Source organism: Typopeltis vanoorti, chromosome 13, assembly GCF_054136105.1.
Source record: "Typopeltis vanoorti isolate ZY-2024b chromosome 13, IOZ_Tvanoo_1.0, whole genome shotgun sequence".
Lineage (NCBI taxonomy): Eukaryota > Metazoa > Arthropoda > Arachnida > Uropygi > Thelyphonidae > Typopeltis > Typopeltis vanoorti.
In genome coordinates, this window is record NC_143561.1 from 108015208 (window position 1) to 108027209 (window position 12002).

Here is a 12002-nt window from a genome sequence, read left to right on the forward strand (position 1 = left end):
TAATTGGAATTGTTCGATTAACGCTTTAGATTAAGAAACAAATACACTGCCACCTAACGCAGTGTCGGAATTATCACGTTCAACCAATTGCAGCCAGACTCGCCGATATTCGTTTGCGCTTCTCATTGCACGTAACTAGTGAATCTGACACTGCTCTTTGGGCAGTGTATCGTATGCGCGCGCGCGCGTTATTTCTGTGAGATACGAAAGGGTGAACTATTTTTTGCAAATCTTATTTTATTTTGTTAAAATAACATATAATTATTTATTTATTAAAGATACAAGGCTGAATTATGACAAGTGTCATTTTGAAAATATGGAAAGAATTATATTTTTTCAATCGTTAGCGTTACACGAAACAAATGCACTGCGATCTAACGCAGTGTGAGAATGATCGTCAATTGCAGGTAGACTCGCCGATGTTCCTTTGCGCTTCTCATTGCACGTTACAAGCGATTCCGACACTGCTCGTTTGGGCAGTGTATCGTATGCTTGCGCGCGTTATTTCTGTGAGACACGAAACTTTTATCATTGATGTCTGTTCGTGGTGAGGGTGAAATATTTTTAATAAAGCAATTTTTTAACATTTAAATTTATTTATTAATATATTGGTTACTGATTAGCAAAAAAAGAATTTTTTATTTTTATTTTGTATATGCAGCTCCCCCACTTAAAATTTTCACCGGCCGCCATTGGTCGCTACTATAAGCAATCTAAACCATCAAAAATACAGTAAATTGTTCTCTCACGCCTCCACATGATACAATTAGCAGATAAAATCTTCGACAACACCTCCAATCAAAACAAAAACCGTAAACAAATCTCCTTTCATGAACGAAGCACTTGCCCCGAAACACTCTAGAAATGAAGTAAACGAAGCATAGTCTAACCCACTGCATGCTCCTAAAAAGATAACAGTAGTATACAGGAGGAGATTTTTTTTTTTTTTTTTTTTTTGCTCTATTGGAAAGTGAAGGGTCTGGGATCTAATCTGAAACGACACCGAAGGCCAGACTGTGGGTCATTTTTAAAAAGTATCTTCCAATCGAACATAATAAAAAACACTTCACAAAATATCTGGAACAGTTGTACGGTGATCTATACACAACTCTTGACGTTCACTGCGCATGCTCGCAGTCACTACGACTAAGTAACCAAAGCAATATTGTAAATAGTTTCTGATATACTTCAAATGGAAGTACCATTGCAAGTAACTTAATGATATTGCTTCGATGAAAATCGATCCAAGATGATAGTAATTCAAAGACGTCATCATGAACGATTTGGATATTCTACAAGAAATGTCCATCGAATTACTTTTGGTACTTGAAATTAAGGCTATGTAGTCAATACCATACTAATATCATTTGCTATCTGAGACCGATTAACTCGTCTTCAGTTGCAAAGCCAAATACACCTTTTACTGAGAAGGAAGCACTCGATGACGAGCCAAAAAGAAAATTTATATTCAAAATCTCAGCTTGCCAAAACTAGGACAGGGTAATCATAAACAAGATAAGAATTCTGAGAAAGGTCAACAAGCAATCATGAATGAAAACATTTTGAAGGCCAAAATAAGTGGTAGTTGAGATGTCATGGATAAAAGGAACCATACTCAATACCTTTTTTACAGAATAAGCCAGTATTATGTCCGGAATCAGGGTTAACTATCCAAACTGATAAAAAAAGCACGTGCTTGAACTCGGATAGTGTCCTTGGTTAGCGCGTGTTCAATTCCTCAAGTCAGATATTGAAAGCCAGTCATGTGTCAATTCGAAGGTCTTCCTCTTGCCACACCAGTCTGGTCCTTGCGGGTAGAGGAAGTACAGAGAAGGATATTAGTTGTTGACCTTAATTGAGAGCGACAGATTCCCCCATTGTTCTCTCTCTCTTTCTTTACTCTTATGCAAAGTTTTGCAGATCGTCTTTCCTCCTGTCTAATTACAAAAGGTGCCATAATATCCTACGAAAGTACTGACAATTACTCAATGCGCATGACCTACTTACTCTGTCACCCGTATGTTCTTTAAATGAGTGAAAAGAAAAATCAAAGCTTTCCCCTAAAATGAATAAAAGAAGTGTTAAAAGTGTAAGAGTACAAGACCGAAGGACATAAAAATTTAAAGGGAGCAGACTAAAGAACTGCAGCAACTCTGATCGAAGGTATTTTATCCAACAAGCAGCTTTCGGATGTGCCTCAGCACCATCTATCCCGATACGTGCAATCACTCATCCATTCTCTCTCAGTTACAAAGCTTTTGTAATCCAAGTCGGCTTAGGTGACAAGAAGCTGTGTTCGCCCTACTGGAAAGTCCCTGCGGGAATGTCAAGTTGTGGTGGCGCAGGAACCCACCTACACAACGAGTTTCCCATAAACCGAGCTGCAGGGAAGACTATCATAGAGGCTTACGGAGAACACACTAGCCTCGGGGATGTGTACCGGAGTAGAGAGCCTTCGATGCAGTAAAAACTTCTTTTGTGAATACCATAAATATGTCAGCCTCTTTTGCCATCAATCAATCCTTTATAATTCCTTTTTTTTTTTTTGTTCACTTGTTGATCGCCCACTTTCTCTCTTCCTTCCATTTTTATTTCAATTTTTTTTCTTCTACTTTTTTTTCACGTAGTTTTTTTTCCCCCCTACCTATTACCTATTAGTATTTATTCACTTTCCTCATGCTTCCTTCTTATTATTTATTTAATGCTTAAGCTTACTCCCCCCCTCCAATATGACGTATATAAAGAGGATAACAATTATGGAAATGAGTACTAACAATCATAAAAAAAAGTGTGTTACGTAATAATATTCTTGAACGATTACGTCATTTTGCTGTCGCAACAATCTAGAGCAAGTTTAAGCGCTTGTGCAGCACACAATTACTAAAAATACAATAATAACAAACGAAAAAATACTATGCCCCCTAGTTCCCTTTAATCTATATTCTGTGTAGTATATTGAACATTTGTTCCCAATATTATTAAGCACTTATCATATTAGTTTTGTGTATGTTAACATAAGATTCACAATTCCACTAGAGCTGGACAGATTATTATGAAATTTAGTAATCGGAATCAGAATCTTGATTTAAATCAATTCGCATGTAGGTAAAAATACGGGGGAAAAAAAGTTTCAAAGTAACTTCGCTCAGTTTGTTTATCCGTACAGGAATGACCTTGAATGGGTTCGACTTAATTTTCGCCTAGCACGAAGATTAGTCAGAAGAATTACTTCTGAAAAACAAGTTACTGAGCTAAGGGGAATCAAGTAATCTCTCAACTATTATGAAAATAATTAAGCACTTTAACATCTTTAATTTTTTTTTTAATTATTGTCAACAGGATTAATTATTTTCGAAGATTACGAAATTCCCTTTGCAAATATCACCAAAAGTGGCGAAAATAGATGTAAATAGAAGATAGAATATGGCAAATTGTATTTTCGAGTTCTGTGATAAATGCTATTAAGAAATGCGTGTTAAGCCTATTAAACACTGATCCGATGTGACAAATAACAAGAAATGCGTGTTAAAGCCTATTAAACATTATCATTTATTTTTCATAAATATTAAGTTTGTGAGTCTTTCATTATTGAAATAAAATCTCGTGAGATTTACAGCATTTACTAAACAATATAATTTACACACAAAATTTAATTGTCGTTTGGTTCAACAATGACAGTACTTCTCAATTAACTGCTATTAACAAATGTAAAAAGCAAAAGAGTCATCGATTCACATTTATGTATATAACCGATTTTCAGGTTCATTTCTTTAACTAATTGCATTTTAACGATTACTGAAAAGCCAACATAAAAACCAATAACCTCGAAGAAATTATCAGAAATGTTTAATATGTAATCGGCATGCTTACCAACATGAAGGTGACACTCAAACCGAATACAAAATTTTCTACTATTAACTGGTTCTCCTTGATAATCTCTAACCCACAGGTAGATATTGTAATACATTTTCAAAATTAAATGTAATTATTTACTCTCAAGGCCAACAAGATAATATTTTTTTTCTATTACAGTTGAAGGTCTAACATGTATTTATTTGTATAATTATTGACTTGCTTACAATACAAGTTTCTTTTTTTTTTATCTAGGCTTTTTAGAACCAACAGAAATTAAAACAAAAAAAAAGCCATTAAAATTGGAGAACTTGTAGATAAATTCCTTAAATCAAACAACAGGAAACAAAATAAAGCTTTTTTTTAATATAGTAAAGTCATCCTTGAGAAGTTGTTATTAATCTATAGAGTATTAGTATCATGGAGGAGCAGAAATGAGGAAGACAGAGCTTGTTAATTGGATCTCAAGACTTGTAGGTTGTACTCTCTAAGAAATATATAAGAAGGAAAGCTATTATTACACTGGTTCTGTCAGTTTAGAGATGGAAGTGCTAAACATTAGATAATAGGGGAATTATCAACTCCTATTTCGATGAACAGACCATTGAAATATTTGTAGAAAATGCAAGCAGTAAAAACCGAACGCCTGCATGAAAGATCGATCATTCATCAATCTAACTGCTTTTCTGTATGGAGTCAAATATTGTTTGGAAACTGCTGGGGGCGGGGGGGGTATTCTTCCACAGTATTCAATGGTTGGACGGATTTGGAATTTGTATAGGAATAATAGTTTCAAAAGTGTTAATACCTTGAGGGAAAGATAAATCCTAATTTGGATACCGAGGAAGTAATATTTGTAATATGTTTATGCCGACAAAGAGAGAGAGAGAGAGAGAGAGAGAGAGGGATAAATCTTATATATTTCGGTGTTCGCGAAAATAAGATTGGAAATATATTTTTGAAATAAAACAGGATTGAGTTTTACTAGCACCGAAATTAACAAGGTTACCAGAATGGTTTGAAAATCCGAATTCAGGATTATAGACGTTGATATTCTGAAAATGCTGGTAATATGCGTGTTGCAAGGCTCGTCTAATATGAGAGAGAGAGAGAGAGAGGAGTGCAGTGTGTTGTCATTAAAACTATTTTGGATTCACAGTCAAATGACGATGGTCATTCATATACAGCAGGAACAGAGTAAATGAAAGAGTAGATCTTTGTGGAATACCAATATTAGTTGTCGACCCGCTTGCTGTAATCCGAAAGTAAAACCATATGCCGGAAGCTTAGATAATAGGCCAAACACGTTAGAGATATTACGAGCAATCTTTTCCGATTCCCTTCCCTAAAATTTTCCATGTCATTTGCCCAGAGATAGGCAGCATAACCAAGGAGATCTCCAGTTGATCGACAGTGACGGAATTCATATTGACGATCATTTATTGTTTGGGAGGATTCAACGCGCGTCTATTTTCAGTGTAGTGAGTGAAATTTACGGTAATTAGATGGCAAAATAAAAAACCATGCTTTCATATTTCGCCTTCTTGTAAACCGACAGGTGTGTATTGGACAATACAACCGAAGAAAGACTAAGGCAATTGGAAACAAAGAAAAAAAAAAGAATACATTAAATACAAACGAGATAGTAGTGAATATAGAAATAGATGAAAGTTTTAAATGTCAAGTTATATAATGAGACAATATCATTCCAGTAAGACAGTATACTTTTACCTAACAGGATATGAATATCCCCTCCTCAAAAAATAAATAAAAATAAAATAAACGTATGGATACTTCAAAATGTTATGATTTGTTAGCATTAAACTCGTACATGTGTGGTAGCAATTCTCAAAAAACAAAATAAGAAAAAAAAATTCTCAGTACATACGCTCTATTTGTAGTAAAAACAGTGCATGATTTCAAACCATTGCAGTAGCACGCGATTATAACCATAATACACGTGCGCAGTTGCCTTAGAAACGGAAGACAACATGACTTTAGAAGAACAAAAAGTCAATGCATTTTACTCCTTTTCTCACACATGCTGAGTTATAATCCATAGTAAAGAAAAATAAATAAATATCAATGCATGCTATAATATTTCGGAGGAAACAGCTTGTTCACTTTTCATAAAATACTTTGGTCTCATACAAAACATCGTTTGCGACATGCGTCACACTGCGCATGTGTGATTGAGTTCGGGCTGCCATTACGATGCATGTGGCCGTGGTATTTAGGCAAGAAGTTAGTAAATAAAATAATGATATTGTTAACAAAGGAACGCGAATAAAAATTAAATTCTGAAGTGTAATTTCCTAGCTGGTTATGTTATAATCAATAGCATAAATTCGCCAGGCATAATTTCGCTTATTTTAAATTAAAGTTTGTTACTGAGACGTATTATCTGCTGACTGACAAAACTAGATGGCGCTAAAGCTAGTAAATTTATTTTTATTTATTTTCCATCGAAATAGTCTTTATTTCTAAAAGTATAATTGTTTTTAATAAATACTTTCATTGTGAAAAATTATGACAAAGATTTAAATTGTCTGTCGATCTTTAACTCAGCAATATTTTTTAAAAATACACTAAGTATTTTATATTTTATCAAAGGCTTATTTGTTTACCTGCGTGATGGAGTAATTAACCAAAGGAAATTGAAATATTATCTAAAAAGATAAATAAAATAACTAATTAAAACATTTTAGCTCGTATTTCATGTAGCAGTTAGTCATGCGTAAAAGTTGCCATAATCATTGGAGAACCTCCATACTGAAATAACACTCCATGGAAGCAGTGACGCGTGCAACATGAGCTTTATTGTTAGTGATTACACAGTATTGCAACTAAATGGATTTTAAAGCGCCTTACGCGCAACATAAACCAAGTGTCACCACATAATTAAAATTCGTGACGAAGTGCACGTTTTCCTAAGAGTGAATTTCAGGTTGGGGGGGGGGGGGTTGGCAATGACGATGCTTTTTTTTTTATTTAATACATTGAAGGTGACATAATAATGACATAACTGTTGTCGTTAACTTAGTTAATTCAATAAATAAATTAAAAATTGAATTGATGAATCTGACCAGGAATTGATATCAATATTTTTTCTAGGTATCGGCATGGATGACACTTTTGTGTTATTGGCTGCTTGGCGACGTACGGATCAGAATCGGAGCGTTCCTGAACGCTTAGCTCAGTGTTACGGAGACGCAGGAGTTTCCATTACGATAACGTCGCTGACCAACTTTATTTCGTTTTGGATAGGGGTCATCACACCTTTCCCGTCCGTCCGCATCTTTTGTATTTACACCTCTATGGCTGTTTTCTTTACGTACGTCTATCACATCACTTTCTTTGGAGGGTGCATGGCTGTCTGCGGTTACGCAGAGGAACGCAATCTGCATTCGATTGTGTGTGTTCCGACTATGCCGAAATCGATGGCAAGTAAGTGCTTTTTTTTTTCTTCTTTTTTTAATGTTAATCTCACACACGCGTATCATAAATGCCTGCTTCCCAACTTCCTTTTCATTTGTTATCTTTTATATTTTTATTTTATTTTATTTATATTTACTAGATGGCGCCACATTAAGAACAATTTTCTTAAGTGTTGCCTTAGTTGCTTAGTGGGTTAAGACGGCTCTGCTTTTGTAATAACTACAAATCTGAAAATTAACTACCCAAATATGTACACTATACATATTTGTCGTGATGCATGAAGATAAAATATTATAATATAAATACAATTTGCCTTGTTTGACATGCTGTATTGTTGGCGCTCAGGCGTGCCAACAATGAAGCAAAAATTTATCAGATGCGACTGCGTTTGGGTGCCAGCAATACAATTTTGAACAATTACTATTAAATACAGTGGGAAAAACCAGATTTTCTCAGTGTATTTCCTTCCTCCTTTCTTTTAGATCTTGATATTTTCAACTGCGCGACTGTTCCATCGACTCTGGTGTGTAGTTTTTTCTTAACACTCATAGCCTATTTTCTCAATTTTCATATTTGTTAATTATTTATATTTTATATGTATTTATGCACAAAAATACCGCGGCAATATAAACATTTCAAAATAAGTCGAAATTGGTCTTTTCTAGAGATTTTAGGCTTTCCCTCAAAACAACATTCAGTCAGGACTTGTGTTTTATAAATCACTCTTGGTTTTATATTTTCATTTGGATTTTCCTAAAACTATTACATCATATGGTTTTTCTTGTTTTTTTTTTTTTCATGTATTTTTCTTTCTTATCCTCAATACGTTAAGCATCTAACTTTCATCAGCACAAAGAGGTCTTCTAGTAAGGAAAACGACTTGACAAAAGCAAGGGTGTCCTACTAAAGTTCACCTCTCAACTGTTTAATTTGCAGACAGGTTTCCTGGTCTGAAAAAAAAAAAAAAAAAAACTGGTTTTGCTCACAACGCTAATTCTTTCTTTTCTTCCTTGAAAATGAAGCTACTGCTTTTTCTTTTTCTTTCTTTTTTGAGTGTAGTAGAAAATCTGAAAATACCATTTTCATTTCAATATATTATAATAAACATAAAATATTCATTTTACTTATCAGACACTGGCTGAATGAACTTCGGGCACACCGTACATGTAATAATAATAACCTTAAAAGATATCAAACTTTGTCTACAAATATTTATTTAGCAACAAGGCTGAATAATTTATTGTGACTTAAAGAGAATAGTAGAACGAAAAATATTCAACATTGATTATTTGTTTGTATATCTATCTATGTATACATCCGTTAACTGTACACTAATAAAAGTAAGTACCTGGAATATGACTTTTGTTGATAACTTACTCTTAAACTAGTTTTGCTGTGTAGTTGAAGCAATCAGAACGTCCTCAGTAAAATCAGTCGAACTACTTGATTATGCAGCACATACTCTTTTTTTTTAATACAGTACATGAATTAAATCGATTAATATTTAAATATCGTAAATATTCATCTAATAATTTGTATATAATAAAAAAGTGAGCAGTATTTTAATTTAATTTTTTTAAATATTTTTAGAGAACCGGTCTTGCTGTTTTCGACTTATGTGTACTGGAGGTCGAAATCCCGAAGATCCAAGCAATCCAGAGGACAACAAGGAACATCTGATGATGTCTTTCTTGAGGGACAAACTAGGAGATCTACTGAGTAAAGGATCGGTGAAAATCACAGTTATTGTCATATTCCTGGGCTACCTCGCAGTCGGACTGTGGGGATGCACTCAAGTGAAAGAAGGCCTGGAGAAATCGAAGCTTGCTCGAGAGGATTCTTACTCCGTCTACTATTATCACCTCGAAGACAAATATTACCGCACGTATCCGTATCGGATCCAGGTGGTTATCAACGAGACCTTAAACTATGCCGATCCTGAAGTGCAAAACATGGTGGAAGACATTCTGACGAAGTTCGAGAATTCCAAATATGTCGCCGATTCTTCGCTTACTGAGTCGTGGCTGCGGATGTACATGAGATTCTTGAAAGACGAGCGCTCTCAGTTTTTTCTCGAAGGATTCGATCTGACCAAGAAGTCAGAGTTTATTCGGTGTCTGCGGACAATGTTCCTCAAGGTTCCCGCTTTGTCCATGTTCAAAGACGACATCAAGTTCAACGAAGATTACTCCGACATCGTGGCGTCGCGGTTTGTCATACAAGCCAACAACATTCCGGACACGACAACCGACAAAAACATGGTCCTGGAGTTAAGGCTGATTGCATCCAACGCTCCAGTCGACGTGACCGTGTTTCATCAGTTCTTTATCTTCTTCGATCAATTCATTTTGGTCAAGGATACCTCCATACAGGCGGTGAGCGTAGCCGCGGCTGTCATGATGGTGATCTCGTTGCTCTTCATTCCCAGCACCATCTGCGCCATGTGGGTGGCTTTCTCCATCCTTTCCATCGAGATCGGCGTGGTCGGATACATGACTTTGTGGAACGTCAATCTGGACTCCATCTCGATGATCAATCTCATCATGTGTATCGGCTTCTCGGTCGACTACTCCGCCCACATCACGTATGCGTATATCACGTCGAAGAAAGATACGAGCAACGAACGCATGAAGGCGGCCCTGCACTCGGTCGGGCTGCCCATCCTACAGGGAAGCGTGTCTACCATATTGGGCATCATAGTGCTTTCGTTCGCCCCTTCTTACATCTTCCTCGTGTTTTTCAAGACAGTGTTTCTAGTCATTCTGTTCGGAGCTTTACACGGGATCCTGCTGCTTCCCGTGTTACTCTCCATCTCGGATAACTGCTGCAAGAAAGCTCCCGAGAAAGAACCGCCAAAGGAAGTGCTTTCCCACCCCTTCTACATCCAACCAAAAGACGAAGACCTGAAGGCTGCCAACATGAACAAAGTGGCGGTCCTCATACCGAGACCGAACTATGGATCGCTTTCGCAGGATAGGAACTGGACTCCCGAAACCGGCGAAAAGGATCTCGGGATAGGAACGAGCGAAGAGAGCAGCGACGGAAGCTGGAAGGCGGCCAACGATGACCAGAGGAATTCCAGCACGGCCGAGTTGACCTCTGTGGGTCAACCGAACGACTCGCCTCACCTGCGTGAGCGCGAAAATCACGTGAACCCTGCCTTTGTTCCCGACGAATCCACGGAGAACAGCGCATCGCGGACCTCCAGCAGAATGCATGGATACCACGCTGACGGAGGAGGAGTGCCGAGACGATGGGAAAGTGCGAATGACAACAACAACACGATAACGGGCGGGGTTTCCGAAAGGGAATGGCACACGGCACCAGCGGCCGCAAACGCGAACACGACAACCCCGCTGAGCAGATACATGTCTCGTCTGAACAGCGGATACATCAGAGAATTCCAGCTCCCCTTGTGACCCTAGAGACGCCACGGTAGTTGTATAAAAATATTTTAATAACGGCAAACAGTAATGGTCCACTGACTTGACGGTCATCTAGCGGATGTCATCCATCCATCCAGCAACTCCGCTGCTGGAATGTTTTCACGAACTCGATTCGGAGCTGGTTGATCTTCCGTCATTTTATAATTATCGTTATCAGATGGCGCTGTGTTGAGCCGAAGTGATTGTCGAACTTCTCAGCTAGTCAAAATCCCTTTATTCCCATCTCGAAGGTTGTTCGCAGATGAGACCAAAAAAAAAAAAAAAATCAAGACGAGGGAAAACTGTTACCAAATTCTTCCTGTAATGGCTCTCATGTGAGCCACGAGATGTTTGATAAAGACTAGAGGATTTTTTTTTTTTAAATTTTATTTTCCTAGGAAAGGAGAGCTGAGGATAGCTTCACTGTGTCAAATTATTATCGTTATTATTATTATTATTATTATTATTATGGGATTCTATGTAACAGCAGGAAACAAAGGACTGTATCCGTGTTCGTATCTGTGTTTTCGTTTGTTTATGTGCAACAACAGAGGCATAAAAAAATTCAAAGTATTTGATAAGTTCAATGAGAATTTTCCAACCATTATTAACCTGTTATTATGGATAAGTTCGGGAAGGGAATTTATTTAAAATCAGCACGATTTCGGAATATTTATGAAAATATTAATTATGCACCCAAACCATTTTTTTTTCATTTGTTTCTATCTAGCGAGTTTTTCTTTTTAGTTGTGCTCCTCTAAATCTTATTACATTTTAAATATTTATCTTTTTACATTATGTTTAAAATGTCTGCTGTTGGGTGATTGCAAAGAAAGAATCTACTCGCTACTGTTGGAAATGATCAAGTGCCTGAACTTCGTAATCTGTGAACAGTGCAAAAACTGTTTTTTTAATGATTATTTAACTAAGAAAACTCAAAACAATTGCCATTGTATGATATCAACATCTATTTTTGCCATAATCGTCCTGATGTTAGACATAACAGTGACATTAATACCTGTGTATTATGCTCAATAATTAAAATGTACATTTATTATGAAAAAAAAATGCGTCATTTATTTAAAACGAAACAAAAAAAAATAATCCAAATTTTCTTACTAATACAGTTCTTTAGTCAAAGAAAAAAAAAATAAAAAACTCTTAGTAACAAGACAGGCCACGTTTTATTTTATATGCTTTTGCATAATTTATTTCATAAATTATCTTGTATAATTAATTTTAATTTGAGTCTTTTATAACTGACAATGAAAAACACAAATCCTCATT

General features: G+C 36.2%; 1 protein-coding gene across 1 annotated transcript in view; it reads left to right on the top strand.

The window, feature by feature from the left end:
• Window positions 1-11097, top strand: part of LOC150100450 (patched domain-containing protein 3-like) — a 33851-nt gene extending 22754 nt beyond the window's left edge. Inside the window, exons 2-3 of the mRNA XM_090402960.1 lie at window positions 6967-7299; window positions 8881-11097. Coding sequence (XP_090259086.1) covers window positions 6967-7299; window positions 8881-10709 — 2162 coding nt within the window. The 3' untranslated portion in view covers window positions 10710-11097. The remainder of the gene's footprint in view (window positions 1-6966; window positions 7300-8880) is intronic.
• The last annotated feature ends 905 nt before the right edge of the window (window positions 11098-12002 follow it).